General features: G+C 39.6%; 1 protein-coding gene across 2 annotated transcripts in view; it reads right to left on the reverse strand.

The window, feature by feature from the left end:
- Nucleotides 1-7,881: 7,881 nt before the first annotated feature.
- TMEM94 (transmembrane protein 94) overlaps nt 7,882-26,989 on the reverse strand; it is a 2,655,014-nt gene continuing 2,635,906 nt past the window's right edge. For both annotated transcript variants that reach the window (XM_044084945.1, XM_044084944.1), the window contains one exon: nt 7,882-15,901. In XM_044084945.1, coding sequence (XP_043940880.1) covers nt 15,829-15,901 — 73 coding nt within the window. In that variant the 3' untranslated portion in view covers nt 7,882-15,828. The remainder of the gene's footprint in view (nt 15,902-26,989) is intronic.

The following is a 26,989-nucleotide window of genomic DNA, read 5'->3' on the forward strand; positions in this document are numbered from 1 at the left end:
AGCAGTGATCTACATTAAGATCATCAGCAATGTTCCTCAAAAGCTGATGTGCTCTGTCCTCTGAACATTCTTATGGAGTTAAAGCTGAAGTTGTTAAAAAGTCTCATGAAATTTGTCTCTTTCTTTCTTTCAGAACAGCTATTCAGCATGTGGTTACTGCCCATCTCCTTCATACCTGCTTGTAGACACTGCCCACACTTTTTTAAAAATCTCTGAATAAAACAAAATAGGCTGACCTTTACATTGACATAATGAAGCACCCTTTTAATCAGAATCCTGACTGGCTTTGCAATCCTGAAATTTCCTAATGAATGATCACTAACGGAAAAAGGCTTCACCGTTCTCCCAAACTTCAAATTCCATACTCAATGTGGCATGAGTAAATGTTATATGGAAGAAATGTAAGTGCTACATATCACAATGCATCAACAGTTCCTAAACAATATGTTGTGATTAGTTCACTGGTGTATGTACCTAAACCCAACCTCCAAATCATAGTACTAGGCTAGCTGCTCTTGCTGGCCACCATTTTAAGCCTAGCTAATTTCCCTTTCTGAGCTCTTATCTATGTCATTTGGTTAGATATTGGCCATACCCATCCCATGGTCGATAATTATATATTACCCCTAATAAGATAACAGGGACCTTACCATAGATAATTTGGGGGGACCCATGCACTAGACAAAGCATTTAGGAGCTGCCTCTGTCCATTAGTAGTACAGGGAGCAGTGCTGAGGTAAATCTTCTGTTTCCCATCCACAGAACCAAGTTGCACTTGAATATGATTTGTAGCTTGCCACTGTATCACTTAGGATAAGGTAGTTTGTCTTACAGAAATTTCTGTGGTACCTGGGTTGCAAAGGATCTCTGGTTTCAATTTTATTAATTTCGAAGGAGACTACTTCAAAAAGCAAGCAATAATCAGGGAACAAATTACTCAAATCCAGGACAGATTTGAAATTATTATTACTCAGAAAGGAGACTGAAATAAAAGATGCATTCTACATGCATTTTCTGAAGCATAAGACGACTATAAATGTAATGGTTGAATTTATTTAGGCATGATATACTCACACCTGTATCTTTAAACAACAACAACTCTGTTGATGGAAAGAGCAACATTTTAAGTAAAAATCAGGGACCGTTGATGGTTGAGTTATGCCACCCCCCTAAAAATACATTTCCAACTACCCTTTTGCATTTGCCAAATGCATACACTACTTCATGCCCCTTTAAACCAATATGTTCTGAAACCCAGATATAGTCATCTCCCTCTCAACAAATACCCAAATGTTACTTCCTGGTGATCACTCCAATGTTTCCTACTACTCTTGTTAATTCTATTAATTTGTTTAAACCCCAAACCCCCTTTTTTATTTATTTATTTTTTGTAAAACACTTGTGGTCCAAAAAATCTGAAGAAGCAGAAGTTATCTGTGAAAGCGCTTATACATATGTGGTTGAATAAAGAAGAATTTTTACACTGGAACTATCTGACATTTTTTGAACCACAAGTGTTTGGCATTTAATTGCAGTTTTTTTGGTGGACTGAAGCCTCTAGTAAGGACGGTGGTGTGGTTTTTTATCATTTTTTTTTTACCAGTTCGCAAAACACATAATGCTCTCGTGGACTTAGTCGTAATCCATGTGTTTATCCTTAAAACCAGCCATGATGACGCAGAAGAAGGCAGGCAAGTAAAACTACGCATCTGAAATGTGCAATAAGTTGTTTTATTCCATAATGAGAATCATTCCCTGTACTTTGAGTCACAGGATAGAAGGAAATGGACCCTGCTATCTCCCAAAGATGCACAGGTGTGGTGATTATACACATCTGTACTGTCTTAGTTCACAAAGAATAGAGCAGCAGTTATTGTAAATTTTGGACAAATTTCCAAACAGTACAACAAAACTACTTGGGAGAAGGCAAACTTGCTTAAAAGAAAACGTCAGACTGTATGGTTTAGTCAAAGGAGGAATGCAATTATGAAAACAATTCCATGTTAAAGTGTGGTGAAGATATGCAAAAAAAAAAAAAAAAAAAAGCTAGCCAAGTGCCACAGACAGATAAAGCCTTGGTTACACTCCAGGTAATCAAAGTTTGATTAGTGGATCAGGCACTTGATGGAACTGGTAGGTTGGATGGCTGTGCAAATCCTGGGAGAGAGGCAGTGGAGGGCTGTAGTAACTGTTCACAAGAAGTGGCACACCTGCCATCATGGGTCTTTTGTGTGGTCCACCAAAACAACACTGGGTTGTAGCATTCAGCGAGCAAAGTGCCTGGGAGCAAGTATTTGCATATAGGAAGGCACTGTAGACTCCCACTGTGTTGTGGATTGCATGGCCCCCAACTTGGGAGGGGGTAATAAGTAAAAATGTCCTAATTGTTGGGAAGCTGGTGTGGACTCAACCAAAAAGCATGTCTGCCTGAATGGCTTTCTCCCTAGTATATCTGATTTGATCCTCACTATGACTGAATAAATGGTCTGAAGTCCAACTGGGGTGGTTTAATGGCCAGCATCGCCACAGCAAATGCATAACAAAGAAAAAAGATACAGAAGGACCAGGTGACTGCAGTGCAAATGGGCATACAAGACCGACTTCTGAAATGAACAGAGGCATTAATGCCCCCCATCAAAAAATATACTTCTACTACACAGTCAGAACTGGCAAGAAGACTCATAGACACTTGAAAAAAAAATACACAAACTTTCATGCATACACACATGCAAAACCCACTATCGGGAAGACTGATTTAGGATTATAAAAAAGGAGCTGAAATTTCAGGAATTATACACCAGTAACTATTTAGTTCATTTCTATTCAAACATGATTATGTTAAACTTTAGTGAATCTGTATTTAACCAATTTAAAACATATTTGAAGTATAGAACACTTAATAAAGCAAACATACTCTTTTATGACCATTAAATGCAAGCTATGGTGAACGAATCTTCTAGCCTAAAATGGCCAACTCCATTGCTTTTTTTTCCAGTACTCAGACAATCTGGATTTTTATGATACTGCTACCCTTCCCCTGGAAAAAAAAATTGAATTTTTATATTAAGTTACCCATCCAGACAATATCTTGTCTGGCTACTAGCTTTTCTTTCCTTGCCAGGTGGAAGAGAGACAGCTGGTCAGTTTCATGGAACAAATGTTTTTTTCCCTCATAAACAGAACCACAGTTGGTTGGGAAAGCCAATAACATGAAGAGAACAGTCACTCTGTTGTGCTTCTGGGGGGGTCAAGAGAGTGGTCTGACTCAAAACTAAAAAAGGTACGTTTTCATAATGGTCTGATCTCTGAAGAGCACAAACTAGGTTTTTAATACATGCACAAGCTGACAGAGTCTTCATAGGCATTCTGACTTCAGGCAAAGATATGGCCATGTACAACAGAAGCTTCTGTATGGCTGAGAAAGTTGATTTGAAAAAGGAAATTAGAGCCCTGAATGGGTGGGGGGCTCTCATTCTTACCTACAGCACCTTATGGAGTATTTCAACTTCAAACCCATAGCTCCTTAAGGCATCCTGACACTAGAAATATCATCTTTAATCAAGTGACTTGCCAATTAATGACAGGCAGTACATGAAATGGCTGGGTATGAGAGAAAAATGACAGCCTGTGTGCACTACAGTTGAGGTAGCAACTCTTGTTCTTCACTTATTATGAATGCTTTCCAATGTTTTCCATATACATTAATATTTTTATAACTAGGTGAGCTACATCACTGAGGGCATAGTGTGAAATGTCATAGTTGGAGACAGAAAAATACACTGAGGCTATCAATCTCTAATGCACTAGACTACAAACATTGCTGTTGTTTGCTAGTCTTTATGAAAATATGCATTATTTTCATTAATCCTACCAAATTAAAGTAATATTTGAACCATTACGTATTGTCAACTGAAACCTTAAATGATGCTGAAGAAAACTGACACTTCCACTGTAATTTGTATAGCTAGACAGACATTTAGTTTTGTTTATATTAATTAAGCATACAGAAATAAGTTGTCATTTTTATAAATAACTCAAATACTCGCATTCTAAAGACATGCTTCTGGAGCATTTCTCCCCGGGCCTCCGCTGAAAACAGGATCTGTGGAACCTAGTCGGACTTTCCTGGTCAACAAATGTTAAATAAAAATAAAATAAATAAAATTTTTTATAAATAACTCAAGCAAGCACCCAGAAAAATACGGCTTGCCATTACATGAACATTTAAGATCTGTTAAAGAAAACTGCTGCTGATGCCATGTCTAGGTTGTATGTTTCTAAGCTATGAACATTGTGAATGTTTAGACAAAAAAATAAACACATTTGGATATTTTGCATTATACTATATTAGACATTTATGAAAAAGTCAGCTGTTCATTCTTTTTTAGATAGTACTGTTTGCAATATATTTTACTTGGCTTATTTGCTTTTCAAAATATGCTCAGTAACAGTAATGTAAGGATGGTTGCAGGCTGCCAGAGGAGTGTGATATTCCACAGCTGCTAGCTGTGAATGAGTCAATGAAAGAAATTATATCCAGGATGCCATTTAAAGGAAGCATTCATCCTCACCTGCAATTTAGCTCAATCCAGAGGTTTATTTTTTTCCTTTACAATATTGTTTATATAAAGTTTAATTACCATAAAACAGTCTGTGTTTTCTGCCTTGGAATCAGAGTTGGGGAAAGCCCACTCATTTTATTTTTTTAAGCTTAACTTCATGCATGCTTTAGTAGAAAGACACTGCCTCAGCTTGCACTACATACCTTAGGTACAGGTCTGCAGTTTTTCCTAACAAACACTGCCAGCATACCTTACACACAGGGTTGTAGTTTTTCCTAATAAACACTTCTGCATTCCTTACACACAGGGCTGTAGTTTTTCCTTAAAAAGCACTGCCTGCATACCTTATACACAGGGCTGTAGTTTTTCCCCTAATAAACACTGCCTGCATACCTTACACACAGAACTGCAATTTTTCCTATAGACACAGGGCTGTAGTTTTTCCTACCAGGGACTGTCTAAATACCTTACACACATAGCTGTAGTTTTTTTTTCTAACAGGTACTGCCCAAAATCTTACACAATCAGTCCCATTGCTGATGGCAGCAGCTGCTTTTAAAGAAACTGCAGGCTGTTGTGGAACTTTTTTTGACTGCCTCTACTGCAGTCAGGAAGAGAAACAATAGCACAGTTTAACAATTTTTTTCGACAGTGAGCCACTTACTGTAGGTATTCTTTGTTTCTGCATATCCAACATCTTTGCATACAGAAGTATTTACTCTTATAACTGACAGAAGATTACTATTAATGTGCCATGCTCAACAGCTATGGTTCTGATGAAGTGTCAGTATGCTACAGTTAACAAAGGGTGTAGCAAAAAAAAAAAGAAACAAATAAACCCACAAATGTGAAAAAATAATGAGGAGGAAATTGGTGGTCAGTTAAAAAGGAAAATCAGAAGACAACCAGACTTCAAGAACAGGCTGCAACTATTTTGATGCAGTACTGTGCTGCATTTAAGAGTAGAGATAACATGATAGGAGTTATAAAAGTAAAATACATTGGACTAAATATAGCACAATTCTTTACCAGGCTAAAACACATAGCCTTCCACTAATAATATTGGGGAACAGTAGCAAAAGTTTGCATGTTTCTTGCAAGTTCTTTGAAGAAACAGCCATCAGTTACAGCTCCCAGTTTACAAGGGCTGCTCTAACACCTCAGGAAGTGTGTGTGTGTGTGTGTGTGGGGGGGGGGGGGTCAGTTAGTACTTTAAGGGCTACAAACTGACAGTTTTAGAAAAGCTTGCACTTCAGATAGTTCGTGTTGCTGAGGATTTACAAATACTGTAAACAGGTTACCACAGCTCTGAAACCTGTGCAAATCAGGGTAGTGAAAATAAAAAGCAGTCAAGCTCCAGAAGCTGTCAAGATTGTTGCAACTTAAATTAGTGCCATTATACCTAAATGGGAGGGGGAAAGTACCTCAATGCCTTACACCTACCACAACTCCCATAGAGAGAACTTGAGGTGAAGACAAAAGCAATAAAATATCATCACTAATATGGCAGGCTCCACAATGGCCATTTTGAAGTACAACATTAAAATGCAAGAGGTTTTGATTATTATACTGCCTGGCATATAAACACTCAATGGGAAAAAAACTTTCAAGGTGGAGTCTTTTTTCTTTCTTTCTCTCTTTCAGGAAATGTTGGTGTGATACTTTACCAACTTCCTTGGTCTCACAATAGTCACATATCAATATTACATTCACTGCATTTTGTTGAAGGTGGAATGTACAATAAAAAAGACCCTACATGTTACTGTGCTATGTAATTTAGTAATATGCTTATACATATCCAGGTTATAGTAATGTATTAAGAAAAGCACAGCTGTGCATTAGTTATTAAGGACTCTGCCAATAAGAATGACAAGTGTTTTATAAAGTTTTATCTAACTAGCACAGTTACAACAATCTAGACTTTTTTTACCAAGTGCTTTTTCCCAATCCACATCTGTAGACCATAAAGCCCTCTTTCCCAAGGATCCCAAACTCATTAATTTTCGGTAGCCTGGGGGACATATCTGCACCTGCATAGCTGCCAACCTGTAGGACCTTTTATCCAGAGAGACATGAATAATTTTGTGCCCCTGACAATGTTTGATCTTTGATCCAGCTGCCATGGGAGAGTGCTGACATCTCTATAGACTAATAGCCTGGTTTTATCACCTTAAATCATGCCTGTCCCACCCTTTAGAACAGACCCTAATTGTTACCAAGCTGTAGAACTACTCAGCACTATTACTACCTCATAGCATCCTCTATCAATGGCATCAGCTATGAGGGTGTTTTTGCTAGAGCCCAACCCCCACCCCCTAGTGGCTGATGTGAGTACTTACATTACCACAGGGACCTCCTATACCCTTCTAGTATGCATGCGACACTCCTGCATATATAACCCAGGGGCTACCATCACTTACTTGGCAACACTAAGCTCAAATCCTCCAAGTAATAACCTTTACTGTGGTGCAAGCCTCTGCTTGCATGGAGCAATATGGTCATTGGGAAACCACTATCACTTCATCAAGGATGGAAGGGCTGAAAACTAATACTTTACTATCCTTTCCAGTACTTGAGGCACTATTCAAAGTTGGGTCATCTGGGTCACAGTCAGGGCTTTATCCCACTCAGCCACAGAGCTGGAGTACTCGCATTTTCAACTAACATTATTTTACATTGATACCCATCAAAAAAGGGCTAGTGCATTACATAGAAATGTGTACAACTATTACAGAAATGCTTTCTATGCATCTCCACCACCTCAAACTGAATACTATTAGATCAGTTTCTTTCCTTAAGTACCCTGATAGTTCAAATACAAAGAAAAGTCTCTGACTCTCCCAGATGTGTTAACCTGATATGATGTAGTGTTTTAAAATGAAACACTTAATTCTGATTTGTATACACACCTGCAAACTATTTATGTTAAAGACTCTGTTCATCAGCAAGGCTAATGCGTTTCAAGCAACAAGTTAATTAATGCTACAGAACAACCAGCACTTCTTTCCCAATATAACAATCTTCTTTCGGCTTTTTCCCGGTTAGGGATCGCCACAGCGGATCACTTGTCCACTCATGACTGGCAGTGGAGTTTTTTATGGTGTCGAGTTGCCAGCCCAACCTTCCACAGAAGGCACATACACGCACACACTCAAGCCTAGGGCCAATTTAGAGTATCTAATCTACTTATAGCATGTCTTTGGGATGTGGAAGGAAACCGGAGCACCTGGAGGAAACCCACACAACCACAGGGAGGACATGAGACTCTGCACAGAAGGCATCCCAGCTGAGGATTGAACCAGAGAACCTCTTGCTGTGAGGTGGCAATGCTAACCGCTGCACCACCGCGGCCACCCTTTCCCAGTATAACAATATTTTTTATTAATAAATGTTCTGCACTGGTCACAACTGTAGTGAAACTGATATGGAAACTGGGCAGTAAAAGAGGCATATGAAATAATACTGAGCTATAGAATGTGAAGTCTAATCTGATATAACACTGTGATGTTTCAAGGAACTAAAACAAAATACACTGATCTATACTGCACTATTATGGCCTGGACTCTGATGCTTCATCTGTAAACTGGTCTTATCATGCTAATTTTGTAAGTGGTAAAGCCAGTATTCCAGGCGATGATCAAATTTATCAGGACTGCTTCTGTAGTAAGTGGACTATTTGTTAACTCCACCACAAAAAAAAAACAACTTTATAGCTAAAACTGCACAATGTTCTACTCATTTCTGCTGCCTCCACATTTTTTTCATGCAATGGACACTACTGTGAAGCTTTTCTTCAGTTTTGTCTTCCTGATGAGCACTGTTTCTAGTGTTATAGATAAAAGTTTTTTAAAGCAGCCCAAATACTTTGCTCAGCAAAAAGCAAAGGGACAGCAGGACTGTTCTACATTATAATGTACAAGTCCTTCACATTTCAAAGCCTTCATAGAATTCTGCTACCATAAGGTAAAACACACACCCCTTTTTATCTTGATAAGGACAATTATAATCTTAGTTCCAAGGTACTGTCTATAATGCACTGTCACCTACCACCACACTAAAACATGTTCCCAATATTTACAGGCAACATGACCTGAGGGATAAACCAGGCCCAGAAAGGATCAGTTATCTAATATGGTGAAAATAAGACTGGTGCTTGAGGGGTAAAACAAGGGTGGAAATATCTTGGGACCAGTGTCTGAACACAAATGCAAGAAGACAAGTCCCAAACTCACTTAACTATGATGAATGAACGCCCCCTAACAGCACAGAATGGCAGAAAAGAGAAGGACAATTTCCGGTGTTTATTCCTAAGAAATAATGCTTGTCACGACTTCATTCCTCATAGGTCAGGTGAACATCCAAAAGACAAGTCCATTAGTCAGTTTCTTGAATAAAAAGGTGACCATCAGCAGTAGTGGGACAAATCCAACCAAAAGACTGGCAGACTTCTAGAAGGAGCTGTGTGTGAGGTCATGACTTCTGATTCTTTAAACCTTTCCCCTTCCTCCCTCATGTTAGCTGTCCTTTGACTAATTACCCACTGAATGGTCCTTTAAGAGATGCCGTTTGAGATGCATCTTATCTAAATCACTGTTAGAAGCTAACCTCAAATGTAGACTGGTCACATTGATAGATGCACTTTTATTAAGGGTAAGCCATTTTGTAAAGGAGCTGGGCAAACTCAGCAATGCCAGTGAAAGCGTTACTCATGAATATAGATTCATAAGTTATTACTAAGGTTACATCCTAGGAGACCACCAAGAGGCACTACTACATCACCCAAGGGTGGATAACGAGATGCTTATCATACCTGGGAGGTATTTGCTTTGTTTTTTCTTTTGGCATCATATGTAAACACCTTTCTGTAACAATAGAAAGGCAGATGTTTCCACAGTGTGTGTGTCAGGACAGAACCTGGGATGGTAGCAGTGAACAACCTACATAAAAGAAAAGCTGGTAACATGGTTTCTGCAGAGATGGGCCCTGGAGAATTTACCGTATTGGTGTAATAAAAACAGAAATATCTACAGGACCTTTCTTGAAGTTTCTGCCAATAAGCAAGAATTAAAAAAAAAAAATACCAACCCACTCAGTACTGTGATACTAAACCTGGATATAGTGTTTTCACCTGCAGCAATAAAGGACTTTTCATATGGGGAGAGGTCTGCAAAGCCATTCGGTTGTGGTATCCGTTCATCACAGCAAAAGCTGATATAAGCTTGCAGACACATCTGCCGACTGTTACCTGGCTGTTTTACAAGTACTTACTACTTAAGTGAGTGTACCCTGAAGAATGTTCATGTGTGCATTCAGATAAGACTACTGCTTCAGCTTGATAGCTTTCTAAAATACAAAATACTGGGATTAAGGTTAGCTACTGCAATATCTGCTAGTAATGACTTCTTCACTATGACTGTCTTCTATTTCTATGTTTTTTAAAATATAGGAAATTAACTATTAGGAAGATATAATCAACTTTCTGTGGTTCTTAGACCTCCTTACTTCATTATGACTGTCTTTTTAAAAATTTAAGTGTAGTTTTAATTAATTGTTTAGGTTTTTTTATTGGTCTACATTATTTTAAAGCTAGTATATTACTGTGGTTATTTTGACTTGGTTTTATTGTCTGTTCTAAAGAAGACCTGTTGAGATGAAAGCATGGAATAAAGTTTTTATACGCTAAGCTACTTGCTTTCCAGTCTTCATTGACCATCAGTACCACTGTCTGTTGTTTCTTGGTGTATTTTTGGACATTGGCTACACGCTTTACTGGTTTTAGTTTTTTTGTTGCATGTTTTCTGATGGCCGGGATAGAAAGTGATCCACTTTTGGATGTTACAATACATCCTACACCTTCGGTGGGTGAAAATGGTATTTTTCATTTGTTATTAACCTCTTTGAACGAGATTCAAAAGACTTTGGTTACCAAAGAGAATGTAGTTGTTGAACAAATTCCTAGTTCTGATGATGAGCGTGCAACAGTGAAGACTTGCATACCTCCAGTGGTTCTGGAGAGAACGGTACGTCTGAAACAGTTAACATTAAACCTGTTCAGTACAATGACATTAGATCTGTCCTGGATAACAGGTTTGACCCTTTCCTTAAGGCTGATTATAAAATTACCAAGGCCAGGACAGATGAATTCAATAACAAATGTGACAGTTTATGTAAATTGTTAAAGAAATACCGGTCTTTGGACTTACAAATCCGGTATTTTCAAAGATGCATAGAGTTGGAAATTGATCCAAAGGGCTTATGGCTCTTCAAATGCCCTAATGGTATTACTGTCACTGACCCATTTTTGATGAACTTACCACTTTTTTTTTTTTTTTTTTTTTTAACACCGCAGGTTTGCAGCTGCTTAAAATTCTTATAGATAATAATCACAAAAAGATGTCCTTATTAAAACAGGACATCACCAAGATAGATGATGAACTTTGCACGCTAATGAGAGATTTCCATTCAGATGGTGTGTTTGACCAACTACTTAAAGAGGTTGGAGTACATGAAGTTGAAGTTACTGAGCGTAATCACAACAAACTTTTGAGGGATGTGAACGCTTACGAAGAAGGTATTTGCTTACATTAATTTTGTTTCAGAAATAAAAAACAACAAAAATAAAAGTAACAAGTCCGGTCTTGTCAATGAAAACACCCCTGGTTTTCCAAAGCAAGGTGGATGTGCCCACAAGAGTAGTTCTAACAGACCACGCTGGGTCACAAGCCAAGTTAACCAATCACAGCTCTCTAATTTGGCTACGAGGCTTTTTAGGGTGGAGAAATGAAACACTATTCATTCAGAGAAGGAAAAAGAGGCAGATACTGGAGAAATCTCTGTTACCAACGAAGCAATAAGCAATACAGCCTCTTCCAATGTAAACGTTGTGGGTGCACGTTCAAAAATCTTGGCTTTTTTGCCGAAACGAGAGAACAGATCTGTGAGGACTCGGAATATGAAGGTGAGAGGTTTAATTACCTCCGAATTGTCAAATGATGAACAGTAAGCTTTTCTGATAATAAATTTAGCATCATTAATTTATCAGGTGTTCGTTTTGAGGAGCACCAGTTGAGCGTATTAGGTAATGGCTTTAACTTCGTTCCTACAAAAAAGGTGGACTTTTCAAGAACTATTATTGATCTTAAACAGTTTGTTCCTAAACTTAATTTGAATTACTTGCTACATCATATTGAATTGTGTAACTCTAAATTATGTAAACCATCTTGCTATACCCCGACACTGAATCAAACCCTTAAAGTGTTTGAGGAAGTTTGTATTTAAGATATTTATTGTTTTTTGAACAGTAAAAAGTCTGGTAGTAGATGGTATGATACTTTAACCCAACCTGAGCGCAAAGCCTTATTAGAGCTGGTCGATAGAAACGATCTGAGATACATGAAAAGTGATAAGGGGGGGCAACATTGTGATTATGACAGTGGAACAATATAATGTTGTCATGCTCGAGTTACTCAGTAATCCTGAAGGATACATAGACGTAAATGTTACGGAAATTCACCATAGTTTTCAATATATTAGAGCATTTCTTTATGAAGCACTTATGAATCAAAGCTTAGATTTTGACACTTACAATTTCTGTTTGGTGGAAAACCCCAAGGTTGGGACACTTTTTGGCATTCCCAAAACTCATTAAGTCTTTAGACCATCCCCCTTTTAGGCCGATAGTTTCTGCACCACACTCAGCTACAGAGGGCTTAGCTTTACTCATAGATTTCTTTTTAAATCCTGTTGTACAAGGGTTAGGGTCCTATTTGAATGACTCTTGGGACTTCCTAGATAAATTTAGGGAGTTTGTCTCTAACTTTTCTTATACTTATGATTTTTGTCCTAGAAGGTAACTATGATGTATGTGAACAATTTCTTTATGACCTTAATTCAAGGTCTGTTTTTTTGCAATTTGTCAAGAGCAGTTGTGGACATCAGATTATCTTTTTAGATGTTAGTCTTGGTTGGAATGAAGTATCTGGATGTTTTGATAGTAAGATTTATAGAAAGGAAACTTTTACAAATGGTTACTTACATTTTAAAAGTAACCATCCTTTCTTTACTAAAAAGAATATCCTTAAGGGACAGTACATCTGAGCTTGCCAGATGACTACTTCCCTGTATGATTTGCAAGAAGAGTTTTCTAGAATTACCTCTATGTTTTTTAAATTGGGGTTATGACTGAGATTACCTTAATGGCTTGCAACTTGATATTTTGGACAAAAGGGACAGGTTATATCCAGCTATACTTAAACATCCTTTTGGTAGTAAACAAGTTAATGGAATCAACAGATCTGCTAACAGTACTGTCTGCAATTTGGATATGACTGTGGGCTGCAAAGGTATTAAAGAAATTGTGCAGAAAAATGGGAAGATTGCGGAGGGCAATAGTGATCTACTTAACATCTTAGGCCCTAAACCTAATTTTGTGTACAAAAACACAAACTGTCTTAAAAATGTTCTTGAGAGAAGTAGCAATAAGATAAACAAGTATACTGGGAATGTTAAACTGTGGATGTTTAAATGTGGTCATTGTAATTTTTGTAGGTTTATCTCAGAAGGACCGTATATTTCTCTACCATATTTGGAATATACTACACCAGTCCCTGTCATTTTTCTTGTGGAAGTAGGGGAGTAGTGTACACTGGGCTATGTAGTGGGTGTAATTCATTTTATGTGGGGATGACAACACGTACTTTAAGGGAGCATATTAGAGAACATGCATATAGTATCAAGAGTAAAGATTCTAATAATGCCCTATACAAACATACTACAGAATGTACAAAATATAAACAATTTTTATTCTCTATTTTAGAAGTACTCGTTGACCCCAGAGGTGGTGATTATAAGAATATAATGGAACAAAAAGAAACTGCTTGGCAGATTATATTAGGGGCTGATAAAAAGCCCGGTCTGAATAATGCAATTAATATTAAATGTTTTTTTTAAATATAGGAAATTAACTATTAGGACATTTTAATTAACTTTCTGTGATTCTTAGACCTCCTTACTTCATAATGACTTTCTTTTTAAAAATTTACGTGTAATTTTAATTAATTAATTGCTTAGGTTTTTTTATTGGTCTACATTATTTTGAACCTAGTATATTACTGTGGTTATTTTGATTTGGTTTGTCTGTTCTGAAGAAGTCCTGTTGAGACGAAAGCGTGGAATAGTTTTTATACGCTAAGCTACTTGCTTTCCAGTCTTCATTGACCATCAGTACCACTGTCTGTTGTTTCTTCAAAAGCAGATACAAGCTTGCAGACACATCTGACTGTCACCTGGCTGTTTTACAAGTACTTACTACTTAAGTGAGTACACCTTGAAGAATGTTCATGTGTGCATTCAGATAAGACTACTGCTTCAGCTTGAAAGCTTTCTAAAATACAAAATACTGGGATTAAGGTTAGCTACTGCAATATCTGCTAGTAATGACTTCTTCACTATGACAGTCTTCTATTTCTGGCAATGCCACAGTGTGTTCAGGCTCCTCTTTTACTGTCCAAAACAGTGGGTTCAGTCACTAAACACAGATCCAGCTTACTCCCTCCCCTTTTCCTACTACAATGAAGAAAGAACAGCACTCAATGAAGGCAATGCAGCCAGGAACCAAGACACCTAATTTTACTTTTAAATAATATTTCAACACTGATTTACACACCAGTGACATCTAATATGTTTAATCACTCAAATTAAAACTGGGTAAAAAATAATGTTATTAGCAAAAAGTAAAATCTGTTGGTCTGTATTGTCTATAGTGAAATGCACAGACTAGTAAATGTTGCTCCTGAATCTTTGTTTAACAAATAGCCACCGTTTATCTGACATTACATGAAGATCACAGATAATGCCATAAAACGGGAAACAGCAAAACAATCCCATTCCCTCAAGGCTTTGAACATAACTGAAGTAGTTGTACAACTGATGTATAATAAAATTACCAATCTGATATAGTTTGATGTAGTTTATTTTTTTAAATAGCAGCCTCATTACCCAACGTACCTAGCTGTCCAGTTGTCAATCAGCTGATGTCACTGACTGACATCTGGGATTTTCCTTTCTTTTTTAGAAGATGCCAATGATGATGGTCCAGTGGCCTTTTTAATTAAACTAACATTTTAAAAAAGGCACAAAAATGGCTGCAAAAATTTCACTGGAGTCTGTGATCCTACTGTAAATGCAGAGTAATTTCATAATTTCTTCATTAGGCTGTATAATCATGACAAGCAGTACCTGTACTATAATATTACTGAATGATGGAAAAAAATAGTACAGAATGATGAAGTGTGGATATTAGTCTATATTAAAAGCAAATGCTAAATGTCATTTAAAATTCCTTTTATGACTATTTTTGTTAAACACAGTATATTAATGTAATATTCAAAAGGTGGCCATAATCTGCGTGAGAATCCCACTCACTCATGTCACCAGAATGTCTCTCTAGGCATAGTTTCACAAACTAAAATAATATATATACACATCTTTTTTACTAATTTAAAGTGTTAAATCAGACTCATGGGACTACATAAAGACAGGTGACACTGAGTTTCTTGAATTTTCTTTCTGGGAGGTGATTTGCTGCACATGATCTTTCAGCAATGAAATGTGAAAAGGAGTTTAAAAAAAAAAGCATTGTAAATTTAATGCATGTACGCCAAATTAATATGATAGCAGGCAGAAAGACAGCAGGTAGTCAAACTCTGCCTAAGCTATTAAGTGTGCTGTTACATCCTCGTCCATTAAGAGTGTACGTACACTTGTTTTAGAAAAAAAAGGCACAGTTATTTCTTTTATATTCGACTGAACACAACTGCTGCATCACAAGTTGTCTTCCTAAATATATTCTCCATTTAACCCCTAAAAAGAAACATTCAGATGAAATAAAGCTGTTCTAAAGAAATAGCTTTTGATGTACACTTCATAGGCATGCATAATAAATTAAACAAAGATAATGGGACCCTTAAGTGACCAAGTAAGTATATTGCCTTGATAATTCCATCATGTTCAGCAGAACAGTCAGACCCTAAACCCTCTGTGAGTTTTCGCCAAGTGCAACCTGCATGCTTTCTTGATTTTTTTTTTTTTTGTAACATTAAAGTACATTGTCCATACAGTGAGGGACATCTCTTCAAGTCAGCTTCTTGTGCACTTCTTGCAGATTCTGGGAATTTTCGTTGCGCCTACTCTGCTGCTGTAGTCTTTCAGATCTCCTGCATATTACTGGCCCTGCTCATGGCTGAGCTCCAAGGAAGACAAATGAGATTCAAAATGGTGAGTTCATCCCTAATTTTGTTTCAAACTGCAACTTTTGTCGTTTCTGGCAACGAACTCTGACCCTGAAGGAGGAAAAAAATGGTTAAAACAGAATAAAGTAGACGGCTGCTAATTACTCACAGGTCCCACATAATTCTATCCTAATCCAGTTAATACACCGGCAAGATCTGCAAGACACAATGGATACTAAAATTGCCCCAAGAATTCCAAACAGTGCATAATAAGAAATGACCCTGAACCATGTACACAGAAACAGATATTGGCATTACTCAGTATACTATAGCTCTTTACCAGCATCATTTTGCACATACCAATATTTCAAACTTAGAGGCGGTATTATCACTGCACCTAACCTACTATTATGTTGGTCAATTATGAATGGATTAATAAGTGTACTGAACTGACAAAAGTATTCTTCCCGGCCCACAGTGCACTATAATGATATCAACTAATGTATTTGGATCAGTACAAAAAAGTGTTAACCCACAAACAAATAGAAGTTCTGTACATACCATAACTTGGCATCTGTATTGTCCATTTTCATTCTTCCTCACGAATGGGTTATGGATCCGATCCTTGGATCTGACTCTGCCACATTTACAAGACTTAGGATCCAAATGTCGAACTCCTCCATCTATCCATAATGCTATATTCCATCCCCAACTCCTCAGATCGAAACTGCTACCTTACTGCCCACTGTGTAATAGAGACATAACAGAAAAAAGAAAAGATCGAGGCTCCAACCTGGAGCAGGAGAGTTTCATTATCATCCAAAGCCCCTTCTAAGAATAACAAAGCCAGGGCATGGCTGGGAGGGAAGGTGAGGAAGAATGAAAATGGACAACACAGATGGCAAGTTATGATAAGTATATAACTTCCAATTCTGATGTTGTTCTTTTCATTCTTCCTCGAGAATGGGTCAAAGTCCACAGCTACACAACTCTCAGGAGGCCCTCAAGGAAGGATACTGTTGATACTGCTCTGCTTCTGGAGAAAACATCCCTTTGTAATGTGTAACAAAGGTACGAGTCTTTGACCAAGTGGCTGCAGCACAGGTATCGTCAATGGAAGTTCTTGATGAGAAGGCTGAAGAAGTAGTCATAGATATAGTGGAGTGAGCTCTAGGATGGCAAGGCAATTCCAAATCTTTTTGAGAATAAATCAGCAAAATACAATCAGCAATCCTTTTAGCCAGGGTAATTTTGGGAACTGCTTAACCTAAGTGGTTACGGGAAAAGGATACAAGCAACTGATCAGACTTCCTCTACTGTTTTGCTCTGTGAAGATAAAAACATAGTCGTCTATGAATATCAAGAAGATACAGCATATATTTACCCTTAACAGTAAAGCTTGGAAAGAAAATTGGCAATTGTATGGACTGATGAATGTTAGTCTCCATGGCCACTTTAGGCAGAAAAGAAGGTTTGGATCATATAGCACCCTACCTTTATGGAATATAATGTAAGAAGGCCTAGCCAATAAGACTTGGAGCTCAGAAATTGTATGTGTTGAAGTGATACCTACCAAAAATATTGTTTTCCAAGAAAGAAACTTCATATTGCATTTGTTTGCTGGTTCAAAGGGTTTCTGGGTCAACCCTTGGGAGGACCACCATGAGATCCTAAGGAGAAGAGGGATCCGATATTGGAGGTCTAAGGAGAAAAACTCCCTTCATGAAAGCTTTACATAATCTGGAAGTTGTCAGAGAAAACGTTTTGTTTCCAGCATGGAAGTTGGATATGGCTGCTAACTGAAGTTTAATAGTAAAAAAACTATCCCCATCCTTAAAAAGAGTAGTGAGAAAAGAAGGATGGCAGAAGTAGGAGCTGAGAAAGGATCATTACTCTCTTTGTAAGCCCATATAGAACACCTTTTAGACTTTCTTGGTGGAGGCCTTATGAGAGGCCAAGATAATTTCATGAACTGGGGAAGTGAGCCTAAACCATCTTACTATCACTGGAAGTGGAGAAACCATTCAGACAGCTTGAGGGTGTGAACATTGGGATGTTGGATTTCTGATGGGTGAGATAAGAGATCCACAGTGGACTCCAGTATTCATGGAAGATATTTCAAGTGAAACCAGAGGAAGGGGAAACCATACCAGTCGAGGCCAGAAAGGGGTAATGAGGATGACTGAGCTCTTCAGCTTGCTTACTTTCTGTAGGAGCTTTGGGATCAGTGGAAGAGTGGGGGTAGGCATAGGGGAGACGTGGGGGCCAATTGTGAATCAGATCATCCCTCGGTGATTCCCCTGGAGGGGGGAATCAGGCCAAAGTACTTGCTGAACTTGTTGAGGAGAGAGGCAAACAGATCACAGCAAGGCTGGCCCCAGCAGCTGAAAATCATGTTCCCTACTGTTTGAGGGACCACTCTTGAGGCATCAGAATGGACCTGCTCAGTCTGTCTTCCAGTGTGCTTGTTTTCCCCAGTATGTGCATTGCAATTAGACAGCAATCTGAAGAGATCATCTATTCCCAGACCCACATGACCTCTCTGTACAATGGGTGGAAGCAGGATCCTCGTTTGTTGACATACCAGACTACCGACATGTTGTCTGTGTGTATTGCAATAATCCCTAGGGGAAAAATGACCTGAAAGGCTTGCAACATTAGAAGGACTGCTCTCATGTTTAGGACACTGATATGCAACTTGGTCTCCGAGAAGGACCATGTGTTTTGGACTATCTTTCCCTTGAAATTCCCCTCCAACCCTGTTGGGAAGCATCTGTGGTCACTGTGGCTATTGGGGAGAAAGAGAGAACGGCCGGCCCAAAAACAGGTCATTTGACTGGCTCTACCACTGAAGAGCATGTTTGCAAATTGGACTGAGTTTGATGGGAACAGATAGAGGACAGCAAAGAATAGACCACTGAACCACCAAAGTCCACCGGAAGATTCGCATGAAGAATTTTGCTAGAGGGACTAGAATAATGGCAGCTGACATTGACCCAAGAGCTTGCAGCACTGATTTCGCTGGAGGGGACAGATAAAACAGTAAGTCCCATACCTGATTTCTCAAAGATATGATGCAATGAATAGGTAATGAAGCGACTTGAATTGTAGTATCCAGATGAGGTTCTATAAATTACAGAGTCTTTACAGGAGTCAGTTTTGATTTGGCAAGATTTATCGTGATGTCTAGTGAGTTGGAAATCTGAAGCAAGTAAACCCTGGCTTGTAGTAGTTGATGCCTGGTTGGGATGGTGAGGAGCCAATCATCAAGACAGGGAAACATCTGGAATCTTTTGAGCCTCAGGTGAGCTGCCATGTCTGCCATGGATTTGGTGAACACCCGGGTGGGCTGTCTTGACTACAAACAGCAGTGCTCTGAATTGGTAGAGACTGGCTCCCAGGCGAAAGCGCAGGTGCCTTCTGGAGCACCTGCCTATTTTAATATGATAGTGGGCATTCTGAATATCTATAGAGCACATCTAATAATCCTGGTACAGAAGAGGCAGTATGGATTAAACTGTAACCATTTGGAACTTTGTCTTCTTTACATACTGATTTAGACTGCTTATATCCAGGAATTGGTCTTAGGTCCCCCGTTTTCTTTGGCACTACAACGAAGCGGAAATAAGTTCCAAATCCTATTCCTTCGGATGGGACTTCCTGGATGACTCTCTTTTGTAGCAGCTTATGAACCTCTTGAGCTGCATATTCCCTATGACTGAGTGGAACATCAGGGAGTTTCTTCCTTGTAACAAGAGGTGAAGAGAAAAGGGAATGCAGTAACCTCTGGATATTATGCTGGGCACCCATGCATTGTTTGTAAGATTTGTCCAGGCGTCCAGGTGCAGGGAAGCATGACCCTGACTGCCTCCAGGGATGGACACTCAGGCAGCAGTTCAGGAGCTCAAGCCCTGGTTCTGCGGACTCAGTCTGCCTCTGGAGCGACATCTGCCATTGAAACATCCTCCTCTGCCTCTGGAGGAAATGTCTCCATGCGGATCTTGAAAAGGTCCCTGAGATTTCTGGAACCACGTTTTTCCCCCAACCTCACTGATTTCTAGGGAATGTTCTTTGAGGGGTAGAAAACTTGATTCTAATGGCAGACAGGGTCTTTCCTTCCTGCTTGCTGCAGGTATGCATATCCTTCACCGATGGCCTGAACAAGGAAGAGCCAATCAAGGGGGCATTAACAAAAGACGCCTTGAACGGTTCTGTAAAGTTGCATAGCCTCATCCATACATGTCCCCTAACAGCAATGCCTGAACCAGCTGCTTGTGAGGAACCCTCCACTGTGCGGAGCCTCATCAGTGAATTGGCAACAGATGAAACAGTAGCCAAGTGGGGAGAAAACTTCTTGAGATCCTCCGCAGACATGGACTCGGTGATGGAGTTTGAAAGCTCACAGATAAATCTCTCTGTGAACGAGTAAAATGTGCCAGGTAATTTAACAACCTCAGTGCAAACATGGCTAATGCGTAAACGTGCTTCCCAAATCTGTCCATTGCTCTGGACTCCCTATTAAGTGGATGGACATAGGAGCTTTGCTCGGCTAGCTCCTTGTTAGTGGTTGCCACCACAACTATGACATCAACAGGGACACCCTTACTCCAATGGTTTCCACCTGACTGAGAGACTAGAAATTTATCCAGGCATTTGGGGATGGGCTGACAGTGTCTGATTCCTTCCAAGCCTGGTGGAAAACTAAATTAATAAGTTCATCTACCGGGGGGTGGGGGTGGGGGGGTCACCCAAAACGTAGATGGGCCAGCTCTGAAAGCCTTCAGGAACACTGACTCCTCAGGGGGAGGAGATTGGGAAGACTGGCCATCCTTCTGTTTAAAGATTTCCAGAATGTTTACAAAGGAGACGTCATCAGGTGGTGACTGAGGGGATCCTTCTCCCTCATCAAAGTCGGTGTCCTCAGTGACAGACTCCATAGGGGAGTCTGTGTGTCTCCAATTGCATGTTTTCTTCAGCAGTACCTTTTCCATGTTGTGTTCGAGGGAGGTGCCAAAAGGAGGAAGAATCCCACTGCAGAGTGAGAGTGGAGGCTTCCCAGAGCTGTCTGACACTTAGGAGCAGAAATGATGGGCTTAGAGCTCAGACCCGATGCAGGGAGAGGGATAAGATCAGAGTTATGAGAAGACAGCTCTCTATACAGAGAGAAGACCCTTTCCACTACCTGGAAGGCTGACAGATCAGGGGACACGTCTCCCTTTCTCCTTGGAGCTGAGGCAGCCAAGGACGAGAGGTCAGGGCCAACCCTGGATACGAGCCCTCTGGAGAGAATCAAACCAGAGCTGTCAAGAGGGGAAGGGACGTATCTAACAAAGTCGGAGTTGAAGCCAACCCCTCGGAACTGGCAGCAACCTCTCAGGGATTTTGGATTCTGAGACTCCGAGACCACAGGTCTTGTCAGAGAAGGAGACAGTATTGGTTGAGCAGGTGCACACACGGATCTGAGAGGGGACAGATTTGGCAAGACTCCCCTCCCATCTTGATCTGAGCCTTGAGAAATCTCTGCATCATCCTGTCCCATATCTTCTGCCTCAGTGAAGCACATAAAGAATCTGGATGATGCCAAGGATGTAGGCTGCAGGCCTGGAATGCTTCCTAGGAGTGTTAAACAACTCCAAGGGTAAAGTTGGAGAAAAGGTTTTAACAGAAATTCTGTTTATTGATTCCTAGCCATCAGATCCAAAGGTCTGGGATCCGAGCAGGAAGTGGAAGGTACTGGTAAACTATAGATGGTTATCATTTCTGTTGGATCCAAAGAGGGCTGCGGATCCAAAGGAGATGGTACTGTCTTCGGATCTGAAGAGGTTGGATCCAAAGCCAATTTTTGAGGATGCTACAATGAAACCTTCGGCGAATTCTGTAAGGGCCCTCTTTTTGGATTCTTTGGAGCCGTGATGTGATTTTTGAGGAGGTTTGAGCCCCTGGAAAAGAAGATGAAGAGGCTGGAAGTAAGCTCTCAAGTATTAGCTTATTGCGGTTTTCAGAGATGGCCCTGGGGTTAAAGGCAGCGCATATGTCACAGGCCGACCTCAGATGCTCAGGGTCCAAGCAGTAGATGCACTTCTTGTGGGCATCAGAATTGGGAATCTTGTGCCCACAAGAAGTGCATCTCTTAAAATCCGAGGGTTTTTCAGACATGGCTACAAAAACATAAAAAGAATTATAGTAAAAAACACAACAGGTTCTGCAAGGACTGGCATAGCCGCTACAGACACTACTACTCACTTTAAACACTCAGATATGAGAAGACTTTAAATCCATTAGCACACTTTTTTTTATATATATAAATTATTTACAGAAATATGGGACGCGCCAAAGGGCACTTAGAAAGGAAAGTAAAAAAGAAAGCACAACAACACACCCTAATGCCAGTGAACTTTACAAGTTAACCAAAAGAGGAGGAGAGACAAAAGGCTAGAATTAAGTTACATAAACTGTAAGAAGCTAAAAGAGCAACCCAAAGTTTACAACATAAAAATCAAAATTCACACTCGTGGCTCGACAGCAGGATCTGTGTCTTGACATGATGGTTGCAAACGAGATCTGAGGAGTTGGGGATGGAATAGAGCATTGTGGGTAGAGGGAGAAGCTCAAGATTCAGATCCTATGTCTTGTAAATGTGTCAGAGCCAGATCAGAGGCTCATTCATGAGGAAGAATGAAAAGGACATCATCAGATCTCATTCCTTAGACCCTGAAATTGTTTTATGGTATTCAACTCATTCAGTCTGTCCAAATTGTACATTTAATGAACTGCATTAATTAGCCTCAGTTGGTAGTATGGGTTTGGGTGGTAGTCACAGAGTAGTAGAGGCTGGTTGACTGCAATATCAAACCACTACCCAAGGGTAAAGAATGCATGACGCAAAATCAATTTGAGTTTACTAGTTAATGATACAACACTAAAGTGACAATTAAGATTACTGCAGCTTGTCAAGATTAAAATGATTCACTGTGAGACAAAGTACAGTTATGTGATGTACTCACCATAACAGTAAATGACTTATTTGTCCCAGTTAACAGAATCTTTTTGAGCAATACAGACCATTATATGGACAGTCAGATGGATCAAGTTTTCAATCAGCAATAAAGTACAGTTGTGTAAGTAAACTTACCGTAACAGTAGATGTTCGAATAGATCACTGCTGTGGTAGCCTTAACTAAATGGAAAATATCCTACCAAGGATCAGACGACTGGCCAGATTCTAAAGCCTTAGAGCACCTTCCACAAGCCCTAACATCTACACAGCTCTAGAAGAGCAGAACAAAGATAGTGGTTAGGACACTAAAATCTCAGACCTTCTTGTCTCAGAACAAGGGAGGTTACAGCCTTGCCAGATAGTATGTGCTAAGAGAAGAAAGGGATGACAAAAAAAGAAGGGGAGACGAGGGATGGTATTTTCACTGCAACAGTGATCTACTTGAATATCTACCATTATGTTCACTTACACAAGTGTACTAATCATTATATCGCTATTGCAGTAACCTAACCTATATGGGATGAATACCAGAGCTTAGGTGTCAAGGGGCGGGGAGAGAAGAATCAGACTCCAAAAGCCCTTGGTGAATACCACTAGCAAAGCCTACTCTTGACCTAGAGAATGAATCCAGTTCATAGTGCTTCATAAATGTGTGCAAAGAAGACCAAATTGCTGCCTCTAGAATATTACTAGAGTCGACCCCTTTCCAATGGAAATCTATGAACCTATGAATAAGGAGCAGAAGTAACCAAAACCCATGTAAAGTGAGACATGACTTTGCCTGGAAGTGTCTTGTTATGATCTGAACAACAAAAACCAATAGCATGAGACAGCCAGTTAGAAACTGATTGCCCCTTTTTCATACCTGCATTAGAAATAAATAGCTGGTTAGAATTCCGTTTTTGTCTCGTTAATGTAATATCTGAGTTGTCTGTGGACAGCCAGAGTACATATACAATTCTTTTGCCTTTACGTTTTGGTTTTGGAAAGAAAAAGTGAAATGAATAGCATGCCTCATTCTAAACTCTGAAACCACTTTGAGAACTAATCCTTCATTTATTCCTAAAGTTTCCTTATCTTTGTGAAAGATAAGATATAGCTGAATCACCATAAGGGCTTGTAACTCAGTTTTCTTGCAGATGTCAGAGCAAAAGTTAAGACTGTTTTCTACAATAAGAACTTCAAAAATCAGCCTCAAATGCAGCTTCAAAAGGAAAAAGTGCAAGATACTAGGATACTAAATTAAGACATCTGTTTTTTCTAGGCGGATGGATATGTAAAACCCCTTTCAAAAACTCTTTCATTTGAGGCAGAACAGAAAGGGGGAGTCCATGGGCAGACAAGCCGGAGACTGCCAGAAGTGAACCAGAGGTGCTTGAGCTTTAAAATATCCTGGTTCTTGCTTTGATAACTAGATTTTTTTTTCCATTTAGCCATACATGATTTTCTAGTAGCAGGTTTAGCCTCTTTTAATATCTGCTGCACATCTTTAGAAAATAGGTACCTAAAAAGTATTAAAATGCTACCATGCAGGCAGTGAGTTGAAGAAACTGAAGGTTGGGGTGGATCAATGAACCCATGTATTTGTGAAAAAATCCATCCTGTTTGAAAACTTGTGGTAATTGCATTTGGCCATTTTCAAAAGCTGGGAAAATAATTGTTGCCTGGGCCAAAAGGGAGTTACCAAAATTGTCCTTGGAGAGTCCTTCTGGATCTTTAGAAGAACCAGATTACTAGAGGAAAGGATGGAAAGGCATACAGAAACATCCCAGACCATGAAAATGAAAGAATTTCTCTTCCATGCCTTTGCGCATAGCAGACTTTCTTTGACAGTCTTTTGTGAATGGAGGCAAACAGATCTACTTGAGGCATTCCCTACAGCTGGATCAGTTCCTGTAAGACCCCACTGTACAACTTCCATTCATAGGTAGTCTATCATAGCTTAGCTTGTCTGCTACAATATTCTGCTCTGATGGGATGTATGTAGCCTGTAGAGAGATTGTGCTGAATTGCTAGTTTCCAGGCTACCATAATTAGTCTGCAAAAGAGGGTAGGATCTAGTTCACCCCTGCTTGTTTATGTACCATATCACTGTGGTGCTGTCTGTGATTACTAGCGAATGGCCTGAAATCCAGAGATGCTTTAGAGATACAAGACCATTTATTAGTGCCATAATTCCGTTTGATATTTATATGTTTGAATTTTTCCTGCTCATTCTACAGCCCCTAGATTTTCACCCCACTGGATACAGTTCCCCAAGCAAAGTATGAGGCCATCTGTGTTTACAGACTAAGATTCATAGGTGTAAACTAGGCTAATGACCACTGGTACCTTTATAAGCCTAGTCAAGTATCCCAATTGTATCCCACATATTTGTAAGCTTTACAGGTTATTTTAAGCAGTATATGTAAGCTAGAGCAAGATTTATAGACTGCTTCTATTAGAGACATAGGTGCTACACCGGGAATGTACTTCTGATTTTCCATCCACTGAGTCAGGCTTAGGGAAGAGCTCTGCTTCACATAGATGAGAAGCCTGTTCCAGTGGAGGGGAATTCTCTGAGACACATACCTGTCCTCCAATACGGCTCATTTGTGTTGCAAGCAAAGTTTAAATCCCTAGATTGAGTAATTCTGATGATATTTGTTTTACAGACATGTAAAAAAGTCCATTAGAGTGGGATCCAGGGATGCACTGCATGCCAGGCATAGATTGCCACTCAACAGTCTGCAGAAAACAAGATTAGCGAGATTGTACCTTTGAAGTGATCTGCAAAGGGCAAGCTGTATACTTTTTGTGAGGAACCTCAGTGGATCTTCCAGTTGTTGCCTATGCCTGGTCAGGTACATATTGAAGGTGGCATTGTACTAAATTATGAACCGGAAGAGGGACGAATAAAGTAGAACAATGACTTCCTTGGACCTAGATGCCATGCTCTTGCTTATAAAATGAGCAACTCAAAATAATTTCCTTATCACGTTAGATGCACATTGTCGAAAGCCAGATTACTGTGTACGTATGTACCCAAATCCTTTACTACTGTTTCTACTTTTAGGGGTGTGCTAATGATGAGGTATTTTCCTAGGGTAGCTGACCTCCCAAAGTGTAATACTATGTACTTCATGGCATTGGGTCTTAAGCAGTAGCTTTGGCATCAGTCATTTGTCTGCATTAGTCCTTCCTGTAGGACTTAGTGTCTTGAGGGAATGCTATGACAGCTCCTAGTTTTGCAATCTGCAAACTTAGTCAGCCAGAGGCCTCTGACTTTGGCCTTGACTTTTGAGAAGTAGATGCCAAAAAGGAGCAGACCCAGAACACAGCCCTGTGGAATTCTGCTAGTGATTGGCCTCTTTGTGGAGGCTGTCCCACTATCCTAACTTCCTGGGTTTAACTTGAGAGCCAGCTGGCTATCCAGTGTGTAACACAGGGGTTTATGCCCATATCCCTGAGATTGTTTACAATGCCCTAATAGGGTACTATATCAAATGCCTCACTTTGCTCTCATTTACTGCCTTGGTGACCTTCTCAAAGAAGTCCAACAAGTTGAATAGGCATGATTTGCCTTTGACAAAAACAAACCAGTTTGGATCCAGTTTTGAAGGTTTTCTATGTCCTTATTAATCATGTTTATGATATCCATGGCTTTGCATATGAGACTAGTCAGACCTACAGGTCTGTAGTTCACAGGGACCATTGAAGCCTCTCCCTTGTGCAGAGGGATGACAGTTGCAGTTCTCCATTCTTGTATCACAAAGCTAATCTGGACGCTATGGATAAACTATGACTCCAGTGCTCCCAATAGGCCATGTTTTAGGTTACTTGGAGGCATCCTGGGATATTATCATGGCCCATCTATGCAGTGTGGTGCCTTTGAGGTACCTGACATAGCTAAATAAAGCTTTGTAGTGGTCCTGTGCTTGGAGGAGCTATCTTTACCTCAAATTTGACTTTAGTAGATGTAATATGTACTTCTGTTTGTTTAGATTGATAAAAGCAGTTTTATCATGCTGGGTGTAGCAGTTCTTAATCTTGGCTAGGATTTTTTTTGTTGTTGTACAACCTGTTTTACTCAAAGTTATGTCTGAAAAGAGAGGCCTGGACTGAGAGACAACTGATTCACCCTCCAGTGCATCTCACTTTTAACAAACCCCAAAACTGACATCTGAAAGGATAAGGTGTGTTGCAATGGGTCTAGGCTGATT

Source organism: Protopterus annectens, chromosome 10.part0, assembly GCF_019279795.1.
Source record: "Protopterus annectens isolate FY-2018-M chromosome 10.part0, PAN1.0, whole genome shotgun sequence".
NCBI classification, from domain to species: domain Eukaryota; kingdom Metazoa; phylum Chordata; order Ceratodontiformes; family Protopteridae; genus Protopterus; species Protopterus annectens.